We start from the raw sequence: 20,421 nt of genomic DNA on the forward strand, positions 1-20,421 counted from the left end.
TCTTATAGTTTTGAGTACAAGCATTTTACTTCCCTGGTTAACTTTGTCCCTAGGTATTTTATTATTTTTGATGCAATTGTAAATGGGGTTGTTTTCTTGGTTTCTTCTTCAGATAAACTTGGTATAGTTGTATAAAATGCAATCAGTTTCTGAGTATTAATTTGGTATTCTGCTATTTTACTGAATTCATTTATTCTATTACATTTTGGTGGAATCTTTAGGTTTCTCTATATAGTATCATGTAATCTGCAAATCATGACAGTTTTACTCTTTCTTTCCAATTAGTATGTCTTTTATTTCTTTTTCTTATCTTGATTGTTGTGGCTAGGACTTCCATTACTATATTGAATAAAAGTGGTGAAAGTGGTCATCCTTGTCTTGTTCCTGATCTTAAAGAAAAAGCTTTCAGGTTTTCACTATTGAGTATGATGTTAGCTGTGTGTTTGTCATACATGACCTTCATTATGTTAAGATATATTTCCTCCATCCCCATGCTGACAGGTTTTTGTTGCGTTTTGTGTTTTGTTTTGTTTTTTATGATGAATAAAAATGGTAGGGGATGAAAAGCAAAGACCTACAGCCATTTATATTCTGCATTTATTGGTATGATCATATGATTCTTAACCTTTTTTATGTGGTGTATCATGTTAATTGACTTGCAAATATTGAAGCAACCATGCATCTCAAGAACGAGTCTCACTTGATCATGGTGTATGATCTTTTTAATGTATTTCTTAATTCCATTTGCTAATATTTTGTTGGGGATTTTTGCATCTGTGTTCATCTTGGATGTTGGCCTATTATTATTATTAATAGAGGCCCGTTGCACGAAGATTCATGCAATAGGCCTTCCTTCCCCTGGCTGCCGGCACCGATTTTCCTCTAGCACCCGGGACCCAGGCCTTCGCTCTGGCCGGAGCCTTCAGTCTTCACTTCAGCTGGAGCATCGTTCCTGTAGCTCCCTCCGCCCCTCCCTCCCCCTCATAGCAGGTGTCCTGCCCCACCCGGCCGCTCTACACCTGCATGCATGCTGCCCAGAGGCCCAGAGCAGCTGTGGGGTGGGACTGTCACCATCTTGGTCTGGTTAATTTGCATACTCACTCCTGATTGGCTGGTGGGTGTCGTGAAGTGATGGTCAATTTGCATATTTCTCTTTTATTAGTGTAGGTTAGTAGTAGTAGTAGGAGGAGGAGGGGAGGAGTAATGTCCTTGTCTGGTTTTTTGTATCAGGTTTGGCCTCATAAAATGAATTTGGGAGCCTTCTCTCCTCTTCAGTTTTTTGGAAGTATTTGAGAAGGGTAGGTATTAATTTTTTTTTTTAATGTTTGATAAAGTTTACCTGTAAAGCCATCTGGTCCAGGGGTTTTGTTTGTTGGGAGGTTGTTTTTTCTTAAATTACTGATTCAATTTCATTAGCTGTCATCAGTCTGTTCAAATTTTCTGTTTCTTCTTGATTTAGTCTTGGAAGATTATATGTTTCTAGGAATTTCTTTATTTCTTCCAGGTTGTCCCAATTTGTTGGCGTATAATCCTATCTAATAAAAGAGTAGTATGCAAATTAACCATCACTCTGCCATGCCCACCAGCCAATCAGGAGCGAGTATGCAAATTAACCCCAACCAAGATGGCTGCAGCCACGGAGAGAGCAGGAGGCTTGGGTTTCCCTGGCAATAGAGGAAGCCAAGCTTTCCACCCGTTCTGGCAGGCCCTGGACTCCACTCAAGGATACAAAGTTTCAATTATGGAAGATAAATAAATACCAACAAAAATGGCTGCGGCCACGGAGCAAGCAGGAGGCTTGGCTCCACTAAAGGCTACAAAATTTCAATTATAGAAGATAAATAAATCCCAGATACCAGGGCCTCTGTTTGGGTCGCCGGGGGGCATGGCCAGCCTGCAAACCACCACAGGCACCTCACCCAGGCCGCCCCATGCCCCAAGGGAACCCCCACCCTGATCCGGGACATCCTTCAGGGCAAACCAGCCGGCCCCCACCAGTGCACCAGGCCTCTATCCTATCTAATAAAAGAATAATATGCAAATTGGCCATCACTCCAACACACAAGATGGTTGCCCCCATGTGGTCAAAGATGGCTGCCCCATGTGGACACAAGATGGCTGCCACAAGATGGCCAGCAGGGGAGGGCAGTTGGGAGAGATCAGGCCAGCAGGGAAGGGGAGTTGTGGGTGATCAGGCCAGCAGGGGAGGGCAGTTAGGGGTGACCAGGCCAGCAGATGAGGGAAGTTGGGGGCGACCGGGTCTGCATGGAAGGGCAGTTGCGGGGGGGACCCAGGCCTGCAGGGGAGTGCAGTTGTGGGGGACCAGGCCTGCAGGGGAGGGCAGTTAGGGGTGACCAGGCCTGCAGGGGAGGGCAGTTAGGGGCAATCAGGCTGGCAGGGGAGCAGTTAGGCATTGATCAGGCTGGCAGAAGAGTGGTTAGGGGGTGATCAGGCTGGCAGGCAGAAGCAGTTAGGGGCAATCAGGAAGGCAGGCAGGCGAGCAGTTGGGAGCCAGCAGTCCTGGATTGTGAGAGGGATGTCTGACCGCCCGTTTAGGCCCGATCCCTATTGGGGATCGGGCCTAAACGGGCGGTCGGACATCCCTTGAGGGGTCCCAGATATAAGAGGGTGCAGGCTGGTCAGAGGGACACCTTCCCCCCCCCCCCACGCACAAATTTCGTGCACCGGGCCTCTAGTTATATATATACTATTTCCTTATAATCCTGTGTATTTCTGTGGCTGTGTCCCATAGATTTGAGTTATGTTTTCATTTTCATTTGTCTCAGGTATTTTTTGATTTCTTCCTTGATCTCATTGACCCATTCATTGTTTAGTAGCATGTCATTTATTCTTTTGTTTTTCAGTTTGCTTCTTCTAATTGATTTCTAGTTTCATATCTGTAATTGGAATAGATGCTGATGTCTTTTTTATTTTAAGTCCATCTCTTATTTAAGACCACTGTTTCCTTGTTGATTTTCTGTCTGGATGATCTATCCATTGATGTCAATGGGGTTTTAAATTTCCTCTGTATTACTGTTGACCTCACCGTTTGTGTCTATCAATATTTGCTTTATGGAAATGGTTCTCCTGAGTGGTATATAGATATTTTTGAGAGTTATAACCTCTTATTGAATTGATTCCCTTATCATTATGAAATGCCCTCATTTGTCTCTTGTTAACAACCCTTGTTTTCAAGTTTATTTTCTCTGACATAAGTATTTCTACTTCAAATTGTTTTTTGCATTTCCATTTTCATGAAATATTTTTTCTATCACTTTACTTTCAGTTATGTGTGTCTTTCATTCTAAAGTGAGTCTCTTGTAGGCAGCATATGCCTGGGTCTTATTTTTTCATCCATTTATACTCTGTGTCTTTTGATTGAAGCATCTAGTCCATTGACATTTAAAGTAATTATTGATAGGTATGTAGTTATTGCTATTTTATTAATTGCTTTCTGATTGTGTTTGTAGTTCTCTGTTCCTTATTCTTTTGTTCTCTTGTATGTTGATGATTTTTTATAGTGTTTTGTTTTAATTTCTTTCTCTTTATTTCTTGTATATATTTTATAGAGTTTTGGTTTGTGATTACCATGTGCTTCATGTATACTAATCTATGTTTTTGTCAGTCCTGTTTTAAGTTGATGTCCTCTTAAGTTTGAACACATTCTAAAATCACTACAAGTTTTACTCTCCCCTACCACATTTATATTTTGATCACTATTTTTAACTTTTTTGTGTGTGTGCGTGTTTGTGTGTATCCCTTAATTTATTTTTGCAGTTGCACATGATCTTCCTACTTTTTGCCTTTTAATCTTTATAATAATTTTACAGTTAGTTGACTCACTGTTTTTTCTAAATATGTGCCTTTTTCCTATATTTCTTTCCTACATTTTCTTATTCGTGTCTTGATCTTTTCTTTTCTTCTTAAAGACATCCCTTTAACATTTCTTTTTTTTTAAATTTCTTTATTGATTAAGGTATCACATATTTGTCCTCATCCCCCCATTCCCATCCCACACCCCTCCCCACACATGCCCCCACCCCCCTGTTGTTTTTAACTGCTGGTTAAGCTCATATTCTTGCACACAAGTCCTTTGGTTGATCTCTCCCCTTTACCCCCACCCTCCCCTACCCTCCGAGGCCTGACAGTCTGATCCATACCTCCTTGTTTCTGGGTCTGTTCCTGTTCATCCGTCTATGTTGTTCATTATTTCCCCTAGATGAGTGAGACCATGTGCTATTAGAAATACACTTATAAGAACCGAAAATGAGACAAGCAATAATGGTTATGCTGACAGGCAAATGAATCAGTCTGTAGTGAGTTTCTTTCTGGGCCAACAGTTCTTTTGAGACCCAATTTCAATGTCCAACAGTTCCTTATGTGTACATGTCAGCACTGACATTACAGTTCTGGATGGTGGACAAATGGTGGTAATGCAGGTCCGACTCTCTTATGGTTTGGTCCTGGGCAACCTGCAGTGATGCACAACTGCTAACTGCTAGTATGGGAAGGCCACATCAGCGTCTTCCATCTCTGGACTGCTTCTCTTCTGTCTTGATGGCTGGAGTAGTCCCGTCGAGTCCTCTCTGTTGCTGGAATCCACATGGTCTTGGAGTTGTTTTCTGAAAAATATACAAACATATCCTCGACCAAAAGTTAATAAAGGAATATTTTCTATAAATTTGACTTGGGATCCTATTTCATTTTTTGCCCAAATGATTTTCCTCTGGCTTGTTTTGACACGTTGTGTGTTTTTCATGGGTGTCTTGCTTTTAGCCTTACAATTAATTTTCTAAAGTATTAATTTTCTAGATGTAATTTACTTACAGGATATTTTTCCTTACATGATATTCCTCTGCTATCCCCTCCTTTTTTGATTTAAATGTTAGGAGGCTTTTGAAAATTTTATAATGTAGTCTTGATGGCTTTTAAATTTTAATTTTTTACACTATAATATTACTGTTTTAGGTTCATTACATGGTGCACAATTTTATCATGAGATGAAGTACCAATAAAAATTTTAGTTAACACTTTAGGAACACCTTTTTGTCCAGTACAATTAATTTTTCTAGAATATTCGCTTGTTTCAACTAGCCAATTTAAATTTGCCTGAAAACTGTCTACTATTTTACTGTCAAATTTATTACTCTAACAACAATCTTATTTTACCCTGTAAATATTGGTGGAAGGGATTATTTGCCTTCTTGAGTAGGTCCTGAGCATTCCTGATGGTAGGCTGGATTTAGATATCGTAAACCCACTTCCCCACACCATGGGTACAAGACAACTCAAACAATTCTTGTTGGAGTGAGAGGGCAGCTGCTGTTGGCCAAGTCTCTGTCGGTCACCTGGGTAACATTTCTTATAATACTTGTTTACTGGTGATGAATTCCTTTAGCTTTTTCTTATGTGGGAAACCCTTTATCTCTCCTTTGAGTCTAAATGAGAGCCTTGCTGGGTAGAGTAATCTTGGCTGTAGGTCTTTGCTTTTCATCACTTTGAATATTTTTAAAAAATATTTTTGTTGCCCTAGCTGGTTTGGCTCAGTGGCTAGAGCATCAGCCTGCGGACTGAAAGGTCCCAGGTTCGATTCCGGTCAAGGGCACATGCCCCGTTGCAAGCTTGATCCCCAGTAGGGAGCATGCAGGAGGCAGCCGATCAATGATTCTCTCTCATCATTGATGTTTCTATTTCTCTCTCTCCCTCTCCCTTCCTCTCTGAAATCAATAAAAATATATTAAAAAATAAAAATAATAAAATATTTATGCTTGTTTGGGGTTTGTGTACTTTTGAGAGATTTTAATAACTGGTTTCTCCTGCTACTTTTAAGATTCTTACTTTACCTTAAACCTTTGGCATTTTAATTGTGATGTGCCTTGATGTGGACCTTCTTGGGTTCATCTTGTTTAGAATTCTTTGAGCATTCTGGACTTGAATATCTATTCCTCCACCAGGTTACAGAAATGTTCAGTCATTTTATTTTCAAGTAGGGTTTCAATCCCTTGTTCTCTATTTTCTCTTTTTGATACCCATGATGTGAATGTTGTTATGCTTGATGTTGTCCCAGGTCCCTTAAACTATACTCTTTAAAATTTTTCTTTTTCCTGTTCCAATGGGGTGTTTTCCATTTCCTTATCTTCTAGATTGCTGATTTGATCCTCTGCTTCATCTAATCTGTTGATTCCCTCTACTGTAGTCTTCACTTCAGTTATATTCTTTATTTCTGACTGGTTCTTATGATTTCTGTCTCTTTGTTGAAGTTCTCATTGAGCTCATCTGTTCTTCCTCTATATTCATTGAGCATTCTTATAATCAGTGTTTTGAACTCTCTATCTGGTAGATTGCTTGTTTCCATTTTGTTTAGTTGTTTTTCTCAAGTATTGTTTTGTTCTTTCCTTTGGGACATGTTACTTTGTCTCTTAATTTTGAATGAGTCATTGGGTTTGTTTCTTTGTGTTAGTAGATCTGCTACATCTCCTAATCTTGGCTGAGTTGCCTTATGTGAAGTGTCGTGTGCGGCCCAGTGTCACAGTCTTTCTGTTCACCTCAGCCAAGTGTTCTGGCAGTGTCCCTTGTGTGGGTTGTGTGTGCCCTCCTATTTTAGTTGAGCCTTGATTGCTGTTGGCACATCGCTGGGTAGGGTTGACCCTCAGGCTGGCTGGCTGTGAGGGCTGGCCATGACAATAGCAGACAAGTTCCCACATAGAGGGAATCTTTTTAGCAGGAATCGGGTAACAGCCAAGTCCATCCTTTAGGTATGTAATTTGTTGAGCTGGTTGGGTGGTGATCTTCTGTGGTCTCAAACTGACCACCATGTGTGTTGATTCTGGAGCCTCTTAAGAGGGCTTCAATGAAGGCAAAAATGAACTGCCTTGTGTGCCTAGGTTGAGGAAACCAGGTGGGAGCTACAAAGTGATCTGCAATAGTTTGATACTTGTACTTTATTTGGAGGTGCTTTGGAGAGGCTATGCTGAAAATCGAGGTTGGCCTCCACTAGTGCCAGCCTTGGGACCCTTTGGTGTATACCATGTTCTGAGCTGAGGCCAGCCACAACTTGTGCCAGGATTTGGCTGCTTAATTGAAGCTACGTTCTAAGCAAACACTGGTGCAGCTTATGCCAGGCTTGGAGCCACCTGATGGGAGTTGCAGTGCAAGTTGAGACTGGTTGCTGCTTGTGCCAGATTTGGGGCCTCTTAGCAAGTGGTACAGAGCACACCAAAGCCAGCTGATGCTTGTTTGGGGTTTGTGTACTTTAGAGAGATTTTAAGAAAGTCTGCAGCACGAGCTGAGGCAGGCCATTTGTGTTGAAAAGCCAATGGAAGCAGCTTGGGCACATGAGTTGGGTGGGGCCCAGTCTCTAGGAATCACAGGGTAGGACCATGTTATCCAGGTTAATGGAAAGATCTGATTTGGCACCCACCTGCACTTGCTGGCTGGTTGGGGTGGTGCTCAACAACGGGACAGTGGCACTTACCAGCACATTTGTCCCCTGAGGGAGTTGCTCTGACTCCTGCCCCTTGAGTCCTCATTCTGGAGCTAGTCAATTCAGCTCCTCCCTGTATATCCCTGGTGCTTTTTTAGCTGTAGCACAGACCAGTGAGTCCTTGTGCAGGCCCCTCAAGAGGAACACCTGGGACTCCAGCAGCCCTCTGTCTCACTGAATGCAATGCCCACTGGTTTGCACAGCCAGGTTTGTGTGGACTCCTCTTCCCTGCTCTGGGACCCCTCACTCCACAGTCTACTAGATATCCTTCCCTCCTCTTAATCGCCACACCATGTGTGGGACCAGGCCACTTCTCATCGCCTTCTCTTTTACTAGTCTTATCATGGCTTCTACTTTGTATCCTTAGTTATAGGATTTCTGTTCAGCTAATCTTCAGGTGGTTCAAAATGATAATTGTTCTATAGTTTATTTGTAATTTTGATGTGCTTGTGGGAGGAGGCAAGCGCAGAGTTTACCTACTTTGACATCTGGACCTAATGTTTGTTCTACCCAGTTCCTAGACCCTCTATGGCTGATTACTCGGCTGTGATTAGTCATGTGGGGGCAGTTTTTCTATTTCATTATTCCAGTTAAGTGAAACAGTATCAGCAAGGTTCTCTGCATGTATAATCTAATAAGTGAAATTTCAAGTAGTAGGAAGTCATCAGAAAAAAAGGTATTAAGTGCCAAACCAAAAAATGATGAACTTTACCTGCACCCTGCTTCAGCCTTAAAGGGTGTGATTGGAAAATATAGAACATGTGTGTGGTGTTGTGGTCAGTGTGCTGGTCTCTGTGAGTGTGTGTGTGTGTGTGTGTGTGTGTGTGTGTGTGTGTGTGTGTGTGTGTGTTGTAAGAAAACCTCCCAATGTAGGAAACATGCAGTCCTGGAGGATAACAGACAGGGGAGATCATCCAAGAAATGAATCCTAACAGACACTACCATTTGGGGAGTGCCTGTCTTGCCTGTGTTGAGTATTTTAAATGCATTTTTCCCTAATTTTTATAATCACAGAAAACATCTATTGTTGGTTGTGCATTTCTGTAGTGAGGCAGCCACAGAACAGATCTCACAACTGAATTATGTTAATTCTGAAGTCGTGCTCCTGCCATAAGACCATCCTGCCTCTAACCTTCATAATGTTACCCATCTGAAATTAAATGACACAGAGCTGCTGAGGATCAAAAAATCCTCAAAAGATTTGCTGAATGTACTTGTAACCTAGAATCCTTATCACAGATGGTAAACATTTATTTTCTCATTGTGGGTTTCCTACAGACAGTTCACTCTATTATCTTATTTTTTCTCAACAAAATAGAAAACATTGGCTTTCCCTCTAGTAGATTCTCAAAGGGGTGAAAATTAGTTCTTGGAGACTGGGCAAAAAAATAATTTTTTTCATGTATAAGGTGCAAAAAATACACACACACACACACACACACACATATATATATATATATATATATATATATATATATATATATATATAAAACAAACAGACGTGGTAAATCTGTGGTATTAAAATTTCATGGAAAGTGACTAGGAAACAATTATATAAAAAGGGGTCAGAAGATAGGGACAATAATGTAAAAATAGTTGAAACACTATGTAGACAGTTTTTTGTTACAAATACTAACCTCAACATCACACTGATCATAACTTAATGATGTGCCTTCTAGGCTTTGCTGGGATTTGACCCTCTTAACTCTTCGTTTCTCCATTCCATCTCTGTTGAACTTCATGCTGTAATCATCTCATTCTCTTTTATATTCCACTAGAGGCCTGTTGCACGAAGATTCGTGCACTAGGCCTTCCTTCCCTGGCTACCAGCACCAGTTTTCCTCTGGCACCCAGGACCCAGGCCTTTGCTCTGGCTGCCACCTTCCATCTTCGCTCCGGCCAGAGCCTTCAGTGTTTGCTCTGGCCAGAGCATCACTCCTGTAACTCCCTCCACCCCCTGCCCTCTCCCTCATAGAAGGCGTCCTGCCCCGCCCGGCCGCTCTGTGCCTGTGTATGCAAATTAACCCGCCATTTTGTTGGGTTAATTTGCATACTCACTCCTGGTTTGCTGGTAGGCATTGCGGAGGTACAGTCAATTTGCATATTTCTCTTTTATTAGTGTAGATAACTTGGAATCTGAGGAAGACTGTGCTAAAGATATATAATCTACGGAAAGCCGTTCATTGTCAGTGTTCTAGCCAGTTGCCCATGTTTATCCTATATAATAAAAGGATAATACGCAAATTGACCAAACGGCAGAGTGACTGGTCGCTATGATGCGCACTGACCACCAGAGGGCAGACACTCAACACAGGAGCTGCCCCAAGCCGCAGGCCCCAAGCACCCAATCGGGGCCTGCCAGCCAACCTCTTGGTCCCTCCCCCTAGCCTGCAGGCTCCAATCGCCCGATGGGGAATGGGGAACCGGGGGTGGGTGGCAGTGGACGTGGGCGGCACCAGGCCAAGGCCCCCACCCCACTGGTCGCCCCACATACCGAGGGCGACCAGCATTGGGGGACGGGGCAGGCAAACGGGTGGGAACAGCCAACCTCTCAGTCCCTCTTCCCAGCTGCAGGCTCCAATCACCCAATGGTGAACGGGGAACTGGGGGTGGGTGGCAGCAGGGGACGGGGACGGCTGCTGGCATCTGATCATAAGCCAGGTCTAAGGGACTGTACCCAGGCACGAATTTCGTGTGCCAGGCCTCTAGTCCTATATAATAAAGAGGGAATATGCAAATTGACCATCACTCCATCACAAAGATGGCTGCACCCACAGCTGAGGCCAAGTTCCCTTAAGGAGCCTTAATGAGCAATCAGCAGGGACCTGAGGCTATGCCCTCCCCCACCCCCATGGGGCTTGACAGGGGACCTCAGGTCACGTCCCCCACCCAGCAGGGCTTGACAGGGGACCTCAGGCTGTTCCCCCCGCCCTGGAGTCAGGCTGGGGGACCTCAGGCCATGCCTCCTGCCCTGGCATCAGGCCGGGGGACCTCAGGCCATGCCCCCTGCCTGGCGGGGCTTGACAGGGACCTCAGGCCTAGGCCCCTGCCCTGGCACCAGTTCGGGGACCGCAGGCCTTGAACCCCGCCCAGTGGGGCTTGACGGGGGACCTCAAGGTGAACTTCCATCCTGGTGCTGGGCTAGGGGACCTCAGGCTGCTCCCTCTGCCCGGCAGGGCTTGACAGGGGACCTCAAGGTGCGCTTCCCATCCTGGTGCTGGGCTAGGGGAACTTAGGCTGCTCCCCCCGCCCCAGTGCCAGGCTGGGGGACCTCAGGCCACGCCCCCCACCCAGCAGGGCTTGACAGGGGACCTCAGGCCACACCCCCACCCCGGCACCAGGCCCAGGGACCTCAGACCGTACCCCCCTCTCCAGCACTGGGCCAGGGGACCTGAGGCTGTGCCCCCCTTGCCTGGCTGGGCTTGACAGAGGACTTCAGGCAGCGCCCCCCACCCTGGCACCAGGCCGAGGGACCTTAGGCTGCATACCCTGCCCCAGGACTGGGCCAGGGGACCTGAGGCTGCGCCCCCCTCCCGGTGCTGGGCCAGGGAACCTGAGGCTGTGCTCCCCTGCCTGGTGGGGCTAGACGGGGGACCTCAGGCCGTGCCCCCCACCCAGTGGGGCTTGACAGGGGATCTCAGGTGGTGTCCCCCACCTGGCAGGGCTTGGCGGGGGACCTCAAGGCACACCCTCCACCTCGGTCTGGGGGACCTCAGGCCATGCCCCCTGTCCTGGCGCCAGGCCAGGGGACCTGAGGCTATGCCCCCTGCCCGGCAGGGCTTGACAAGGGTAGGACTGGCAGGGTCTGGATCTAGCCCAATGAGGGGGGGGCAGCCGGGTCTTGGTCTCATGCGATTTTGAGGCACATGTTGGTGGGCGGGGACTTGACTCTGGGTCCCGAGGTGTGCCCCAGACTCTGACAGGAGGAAGGTTTTCATATACATTTTACTAATTTTCTTTCATCTCTGACACTTCTATTATAGAGAAAGGTCAAGTAGCAATATTAAATTATTTCCTCTAATTAATCCCCTTTTAATGTGCATGAATTTCGTGCACCGGGCCACTAGTATGTTTATAAGTAACAATAAAGTTAGAAATAGAGAAAGGACTTGAATGACTTTTTTAGAGCTGATAAAGTGTATCCTGTCATCTCTTGATTATCCATACTAAAGATTTGAGCAGGAGCAGACAAATGGCATTGGTCATTTCTGTATGTGTAGTCAGATTGCTTCAGTTGAGGTATGCGTCATAATGTGATGACCTGACTGAGAATGAACTGAGATGTATGTTTTTCTGCCTCAACTGCCATTTGCCCCACCACACAGGAAATTCTCTCTGCCAGTCTAAGCAGAGGGTTAATCAGCAAGCATGATGATGATGATAGCCCTAGCCAGTTTGGCTCAGTGGATAGAGCGTTGGCCCATGGACCAAAGGGTCCCAGGTTCGATTCCAGTCAAGGGCACATGCCTGGGTTGCAGGCTTGGTCCAACATGCAGGAGGCAGCCAATCAATGATTCCCTCTCGTCTTTGATGTTTCTATCTCTTTCTTTCTCTCCCTTCCTCTCTGAAATCAATAAAAATATATTTAAAAAACAAAACAAAAACATGATGATGATAAAATTCCAGTCCTGAAAAACCTTGCCAGAGTCACAGCTCCCATCTTCAAGAGGATGAAGCAAACCCAAGATGGTAATGCCAGCTGTGCTAGGACTGTGTATGTTCTAAGATGATAGGTGATAATAAGCAAAGACTACACACCAAGTTATCAGGCTGTTTTCCCTGCTGTAGTGTTTAGTTATGCAGCAATATTTAATTGCTGAAATCATTGATACTCCTTCAAAATCGTATTTTCTTAGAAATGGCAGCAAATTTATCCTTCCTCATGAAACAGTGACTTTAATAAGAACTAATTTGTTACTCTTTATGTCTGAAGTACTGTATGTTTGATATCCATGTATTGAAAAATTTTATAAAAAATTAAGGACTTAATAAGATATGCTGTGTGATTTAAGATATAGCGCCCTTTAATCTTCCTTGTTTACAAAAATATTTTAAATTATCAGGATTATTAAATTGGGCTTAATAATTATTAAATTGTTGGGATTTATCATTACAATTTAGTAATCTAAATATTTTATAGTGGTATTTATTATGTTAAAAGGAGAAAATTAAGGATCAAATATGTATTTTACTAAAAATATGGTAACCTTAGGAAAAAATTTAGGTGTAACCTAGATTGAAATTTTTCTCCCTAAATACATCCAATTTAATTGACTATGTCTACATAAATTTTATAATATTGTGGCTCTCAATGGCAGTGTCAGGAATGCCACCAGAGAAGTGAGACTCAATATTTAGCAGTCTCTTTGCATTCTGTTACTAATTACTTTATTCATTACTTTTGAAAGTTTTCACATTGGTGAACCTTGCCCATTTGGCAATAGTGTAAGGTTTTTCTTTATTGAAGTCCAGCATCATACAGTGATAATCTTTTTTATCAACAGTTCTGTAAGCATATAATAACTCTGCCAAGTTTTAGAGTAGGTCCCTTGAGCCAAGTTTGTTTCTGTTCTAATTCCCTGAAGTCTTTCTTGGATTATTCCTAGTCTCCAAGCCATACAGTTTTTCTCACGCTTATTAAATATCTGTAGTGAGAAAATGGACTTGATTTATGATACTCTCTTTCATACTAAAACAGCTCTTTTGAGTGTGCATACACACAGACCATGTAGAAGCAAATTTATCATAGCCAAAGTGACTTTAATCACCTATCATTTGAAGTTAAATGTCACTCGTGACAATAGAGACAAATGACACAGAAGTTGATGTAGCATGTATAGTAAGGAAAAAGGTAGACCTACTGGAAGGCAGTCCATATGACAATGATGGGCTTCTCTGTCCTTCATTTCTTCACAATCCAAACACATTATTTGGGACCGAGCAGGGGAGTGTGGGCAGTGACCCATTACAGGGCTTCAGAGGCTGTGTGGGATGGGGAGACATCTGCATAGGAATTTGCTACAGCAGTGCCAGTGAGGTGAACAGGATATTCATGAGTGGGGTGGCAGAGACCATGGAAAACAAGGTTCTCATTATAGAAGAGGGTTTTTAATGTAGAAAAGAGAACATTAGAGTGAACCTGTGGCATTGGATTAGAATCGGAGCCATCAGGGTGAACTCATGATTTTTATTAGAGGCCCAGTGCATGAAATTCGTGCACAGGAGTGGGGGCAGTTGTCTCTCAGCCCGGCCTGCACCCTCTACAATCTGGGACCACTTGGGGGATGTTTGACTGCCGGGATCGGGCCTAAACCGGCAGTCAGACATCCCTCTCACAATCCAGGACTGCTGGCTCCTACCACTCGCCTGTCTGCCTACCTGTCTGATTGCCCCTAATCACTTCTGCCTGCCAGCCTGATCACCCCCTAACTGCTCCCCTGCTGGCCCGATCGCCCCCAATTGCCCTCCCCTGCCGGCCCAGTCGCCCCCAGCTGCCCCCCCCCTGCAGACCCAATTGCCCCCAACTGCCCTCCCCTGCCGGCCTGGTCATCCCCAACTGCCCTGCCCTGCCAGCCTAGTTGCCCTAAACTGCCCCCCCTGCTGGCCTGGTCACCCCACACAGTCTGCTGTTCAGTCATTTGGTTGTCCCTCACTAACCCCCCTGCCAACCTGGTTGCCCCACGCAGCCTGCTGTTCAGTCATTTGGTCGTCCCTCACTAACCCCCCTGCTGGCCTTGTTGCCCCAAGAAGCCTGCTGTTTGGTCGTTACTGTTACTTTGACGGCGTCCTGGACAATTTGCATATTCCTCTATTATTAGTATAGATAAATAATGTAGATGTAAATATAAATCTATATTTTACATCTATTAATTTCTAGAAATGTAAATATGTGTGTGTTTGCACACGTGCACATACATGAACTCACAGATGTATTCCCTAACTAAACCTACAGAGAAGGCTGAGAAGGGAATAGTAACACCCTAATAACTGTGAGCACATCTAGAATATAGAGCTTGGTTTCTCAAAAGAGCAGGAAACATAAAAGGTGAGCCTGGAACATCTTGTCCAGAAAGTAAGAAAGTGCTCAAAGAATGATGGGGTCATGACAATAAGAAACTGAAACCAGCTTGATGCTGTACCCACTGGCCAAATCTGGAATAATTAGCATCAAAATAAATAATGATAGGATCATGGTATAATCAATTGAATAAAATAGAAGTCCATGAGCACATCTCTAAATATAAAAGCCTAAGCGACCATCCAGCCAGTAGCTATGACATGCAATGACCACCAGGGGGCAAATGCTCTGGTAGCTATGACGCACACTAACCACCAGGGGCAGACGCTCAACTCAGGAGCTGCTGAGCTGTGGTGATTTGGCAGCTGCAGTTCTTGGGTGACGCACCCAGAACCAGAGAGGAGGGAACCTGATTTTGGGGTGCATCACCCGAGAACTGCCCTCTCGCGGTCCGGGACCCCTCGGGGGATGTCGGAGAGCCGGTTTCAGCCCGATCTCTGCAGGCCAGGCTGAGGGACCCCACCAGTGCACAAATCCGTGCACCAGGCCTCTAGTACTGATATAAAGAAATACCATAAATCAGATAAAGAAAATTCTTTTTCTTATAGTAGGATGTGCCACTAATAATTATAGAAGGAATAATAGAATTTTCAAAATCACCATTTGGCAACCATCATAATCATAAATAATTTAGCCCCATAAAATAATTATGAAGAGGAAAAGCTTTACAATGAAGAAACCTGGCTGATACCACCTTAATCAATTAATCAAAATAAACATTATCAGTTATGAGACAAATTGAATTTGTGTACCACCTGATAGGATACAAAGAATACATCTTTACTTCTGTCTTATTCCTGCCAAATATAATTCTGCCGTAACTTGAATCTAATCACGAAGACACATCATACAAACTCAAATTGAGGGTAATTTTGCAAAATAACGTGCCTGTAATCTTCAAAACTCAAGAAAAGTGAAGAAATGGAAGGGAAAAAAGCGAAAGAGACTTGATAATTCAGTTCTCTGGATAATCCTAGTTTGGATCCTTTTGCTATAAAGGATGTTGTTGAGACAACTGGTAAAACTTGAATAGAATCTGTGAATTAGATGGTAATGATATGTCATTGTTAATTTCCTGGTTATATTATGGTTATATACCGTAATATCCTTGTTTGTAGGAATTAAAGCACTGAATGTAGAGGGGTATCATGTCAGAGCCCACTCACAGATGGCTTAGTAAAAAAATGCTCTCTGAACCTGAAATTATTTCAAATTTTTAAAAATAGCAAAATAAATGTTCTGTCAGGCATATTCACCACTAAAGAAATTATTTCCTTTCAAAACTATAAAGAAAAGACTTTTTATAAAAACCTACAGCAGGACAGTGTGTTTTCTTATTGAGATTTTTTACATTTATCAGGTACAAAAATAATAAACTTGAAAAGAATTCTTAAAAGAGAAGTTTTGGGTTTTTTTTTTAACACATTCAACATACACACAATTCACACGCAAAACACAAAGCCAGTAAAAAATTGGAAAACGACTGTTGTAGCTGTGTATGTACTGAGGTTTCTGAACTTGGGGCCTAAAATCAGCTGGGCAGGATCTAAAAAGCAACATCTTGAAAAAGAGAATGTTGGGGATTATTGTTCCTGGTTCTTTTTGCAAGGTAATTAAGAATGTAGGCCCTGGAGCTAAGCTTTCTGTTTGGAACTCCGCCACTACTTATAAGATACAATCTAGATTTTTCTAGGCCTCAGTTTTCTCATCTGTAAATCAGGATAATAATGTTGAATTCACAGGTAAACAGAATAAGTGAGATTAATACATTCAAAGCACTTAGACTGTGGCACATTGTAAGTACTAAATACAGCTGGCAGCTGCTTTATTATTTCAGGAAAAGTTAAAACACTTTCATAAACGCCTTCTTTTATATTGGCTTCCTTCTCCCTCACCAGGTGGAGAATTACTAGGAAGCCATCAAAGTTATGTTCTCTGCTGTTAAACCTGTCCCAAGATCAAACTAAAACCTGGAATTGAAGTGAATTCTAGAAGACAGCAGGCATTGCAGTGCAACAGGAAAAAAACTTGGGCTTTGGAAAACCCAGACTTTGGTTAAATTTCAGATCTGCCATGTACCAGCTTTATAACTTTGGTCCTGGTCTGTAAAATGTCTATAATGTACAAATAATCACAGAGACTGATGGGGGTCAAATGAGACAAACTTCGCAAAACTTCTAAATAAAAAGACCACCCTAAAGAATGTCTTCAAAAAAGTATGGCTTTTTTTATATTTTATTTTTTTACTGCTTTAAAGGTTCAGGAGCAGTTAATTTAGAAGAATAAAGGTCTTAGAAGCAGAAATAGGTGCAGAGCATCTGAGGGCATTTTTTAGAATTGTGATAAGCTCGCTGTGGCTGTTTGTTCCTGCAGAGGTTTAGACTACCAGCACTGGGCTTAAATTGCTTCAGAAGGAATTTCACTTGACAAGAAACATGTCATGTGCTATGCAATCCCATTCTCAAGAGATGCTGGAGCAGGATAGATAACTATCTTTCTAGAACAGCATGGGTGTCGTGCACACCAGCCTTGGAACCCGGAACAAAGGATAGACTTCATTTAGTTCCCGTCTGTGTTTAAATGGTGAAGAGAATATTGACTTTTCTGGCTCTAAAAATGTAAGCCTTTCTTTATCCCACAGAAGGATCATGTTAGAGTGTTTTCTTTTAAAGAGGAAATGTGCCTCCTTTAGAGAACATTTAGTTGTCCATCTAAAATTAGTGACTTTTGGTCATTGATGTAGGACTTCTTTAGAACTCTTGAGTATTACCAAAGGTAGTTTTCCTGTTGCACTTTCTTCTGCTTTAATTCATTCACTCAATCATGCAACAAGTACTTATTGAGAACTAATATTCCAGGCACTCTGCTTTGTGTTGGTTATAAAAAGATGAACAAAACAGGTTTGTCCTGGAAGAGGATTTGGTCTGCTACCCTTACAACCTCTAGTGGACTTTATGGGAGCTCTTTGTAAAGGAATATACTTTGAGTCATTAAAAAAAATAATATTATTTTGGCTACAGTTATAGATAGATATGTTTTGGGGTGTATAAAAACAGCCTTAACTCCACCTTTGCTTGGAATTGCCATCCCTAGATTTCCTTCAAGCAGCATCCCTTGTGTCTAGTGGACAGCAGTCTGTGATCTGCAGAAGTGCCCGTTGTTGATAGCTCATATGAAATTTACTTGGGCTGATCTCTGCTTGAATCTGTTAAGAAATAGAAGCTCTCAGTGCCTCTGCTTTTAATGCAGGGGAAGAGATTTTTCCTTAGAACAATCATGGCGATGTTAACTCTCTCAGCCGACTAGCGGCACAGAGGGAAAGTGCTGCTCAGGTCTGAACTGGCGAGGCAGAAAGCTGCAGTGACAGTACTTGTCCCTATTACAAAGAGCACTGCTTTGCCAGGAGAGCTGGACGCAGCAAAAAGCACCGCACAAAAGAACTTCGGTAGTGCAGTGCCTGTGTTTTTATCCAAATAGGCTAGTAGCATGTTTATTCAGCGCTGTGCCTCTGCGGAGATAAGACCCGCTTCCTTCAGATGCCCTGAGCTGCTGTTTGTTTAGCTGCAGAACTTAATGAGTAATGAATGTGCTTGTCTGGCGGATAGAAAGTATTTCCACAGGCTGCGTCTGTGTTTATAGAGAGCCAGAGAGAGACCACAGGCAGCAATTTGTCGTCTTAGGTATCAGCAAAGTCTTCTCTTTTAACAACTAGAGGATTTATTTTTAACTGCTTGACTCAGTGTTTGTCAGATGATTCGGACCATCAAACTGCAGATTGAAGTGCCCAGAGCAGGGGAAGCTGGAATGGCAAAGGAAAGGGGCTGGCTGGGAAAAGGGGTGGGATTTCAGCATCACCGTGCCTCCGCAACTCTGCCTCCCAACGTGGGAGAGAGTTTAGGGCTTCCAGCAGCATGAGTGTCTGTGCAGGTCAGGCTGGGAACCCAAGGCTGATTGATGGCTGCCTTCAGCTGGGTAAAGACATAATTGCCCACTGGTGATTGGGATATTGTGAGGAGGCGCCCGGCACCCAGGGACCAGAGTATTTTGAGCACCGGTCTCTGCTGATCGGCAAATTGAGCTCTTCTCCTGCTTGATGCTGCCTGTCTCCAGAAGCCTCTCACCATGATCGATAGCTCCAAGAAGCAGCAACAGGGGTTCCCAGAGATTTTAACTGCTGGCGATTTCGAGCCATTAAAAGAAAAGGAATGCCTTGAGGGGAGCAACCAGAAAAGTCTCAAGGAAGGTCAGTGTTTCTGTGGACTGGGCCAAAACTGCCAAATTCCTATTCCCCTCAGCCAGCCTGAGCATGTCTGTCTGATCACCATGCCGTGTCTCTCTCTGTTCCCTGCTGTACCTTACACCGTCTAAGTTCTTTGAAATGAAAGCTTAATGCTGTTCTTGGTAGCCCTCTCTAAAGATTCATTAACTGATGGAACTCCAGGGATTTTGCAATAATATAGTAAGGGGACTTATGAAGCCAGTCCTCATTTCACTAAAATCCTTCCAGGTTCATTTTGTATGTTTTCTCATGTTCTCCAAATTTTTTTGTCCCCCCTCCCTCCTTAGGAGAGGCCATTTCCTTTTCAATATTATTCAGAACACTGCTTCTTTTATGTTAACAAATACATAATTCCAGGAAACTTAAATTTTTTTCTAATTAGCATGTTTATGGTTTTTAGTGTTTAAAACGAGGAAGGTAGCTAACTCTTAATTATATATTTAAATCATTGGTTTAATTGGTTATAATGCATACTGCATTGTTTGTTTTTAAACACACATTGCAGTTTTGTGGTTTTGTAACAAAGCAAAGAAGAAGCTTAAGAATACCGTCAATTATTGTTAGTGGCCACTGTACGGGTACCTGCTGATTAGTTTAAGAAAATGGCCAAAGGTATGGGCATTGCTGACCTGTGTCCTGGCCTACTGTGACAAGACCAGTGCATGGCATGCTTTACCGTAGCAGCTGGAGGTCAAGGGCTATGGTATAAAAAATTCAGCATCTATAGAGAATAAGTTTTTCCTAAATTTGAGATGTGCAGATCATCTATCTCAATACTTGTTTAACCTGAAATTTGATTTTCTAATGTTCTTTGGAAGGAAAAACCCCATCTTTTTCATTTTATCTGCTTTCAGCTCCTGCCATGAGCCACCCCCTCACCTTTCCACTCGCTCTTACTCATACAAACCCAGAGAGTAAATGTAGTTATCTGCCTAAGTAGCAGTTTGAGCTTCTTCCAAAAGGATAGTCCTCCATTTTTTTTAATTTAAATTCTTTATTGTTTAAAGTATTAGATATGTCTTCTTCCCCCCCCCCATTGACCTCTCCCCCGTATTCCTCCATTTTTGCTCATTTAGAATATGAGCATGATAGATTGTTGTAGATTTAAAAGATAATAATGAGAAACAATAGTTGGACTTGCTAGAGTTGAACTACTTTCGGGTATAGGTAGAAAAACATCTAGATCGAAGCAAATGACACACAATGAGGTGTAAATAGCTGTTGCCAAGAACCAAACAATGGGTCGCCTCTGCTTGTGCACAGCAGGACTTACTGTAAGTCATTATAGAAGCAATACCGGTGGAGTTTTTAGGAGACATTCTGGAGACTCACTAAGGGAAACGTAATACTTTTTAATCATTCACTTAAAAAAAAAGCTAAGAATGATATGCATCTCATTTAAGTCAAATTCAAGTGTTAAGCTATTAATACTACCTTAAATTTAAAACAATTTTTGTGCTACTTGAAAAACTGAGAAAGGAGAGGAAAATGGAATAGGAAAAATAAAAAGATGTCACAACAGCAGAATATGATAAAGGAGCATAGAAAGCAAGGATTAAAATTATAGGGGAATTATCAACA

General features: G+C 42.9%; 1 protein-coding gene across 3 annotated transcripts in view; it reads left to right on the forward strand.

The window, feature by feature from the left end:
- The window catches only part of MRTFB (myocardin related transcription factor B), a 210,559-nt gene that overhangs the window by 112,819 nt on the left and 77,319 nt on the right, over positions 1-20,421 (forward strand). Inside the window, exon 1 of one of the 3 annotated variants that reach the window (XM_079794278.1) lies at positions 18,379-18,804. The exons of the other annotated variants lie outside the window; for them this stretch is intronic. Within the exon in view, the coding sequence (XP_079650404.1) occupies positions 18,684-18,804 (121 nt within the window). The 5' untranslated portion in view covers positions 18,379-18,683. Of the gene's footprint in view, positions 1-18,378; positions 18,805-20,421 lie in introns of those variants that run through there. 3 annotated transcript variants of the gene reach the window in all.

This window comes from Cnephaeus nilssonii (assembly GCF_951640355.1).
Source record: "Cnephaeus nilssonii genome assembly, chromosome: 2".
Lineage (NCBI taxonomy): Eukaryota > Metazoa > Chordata > Mammalia > Chiroptera > Vespertilionidae > Cnephaeus > Cnephaeus nilssonii.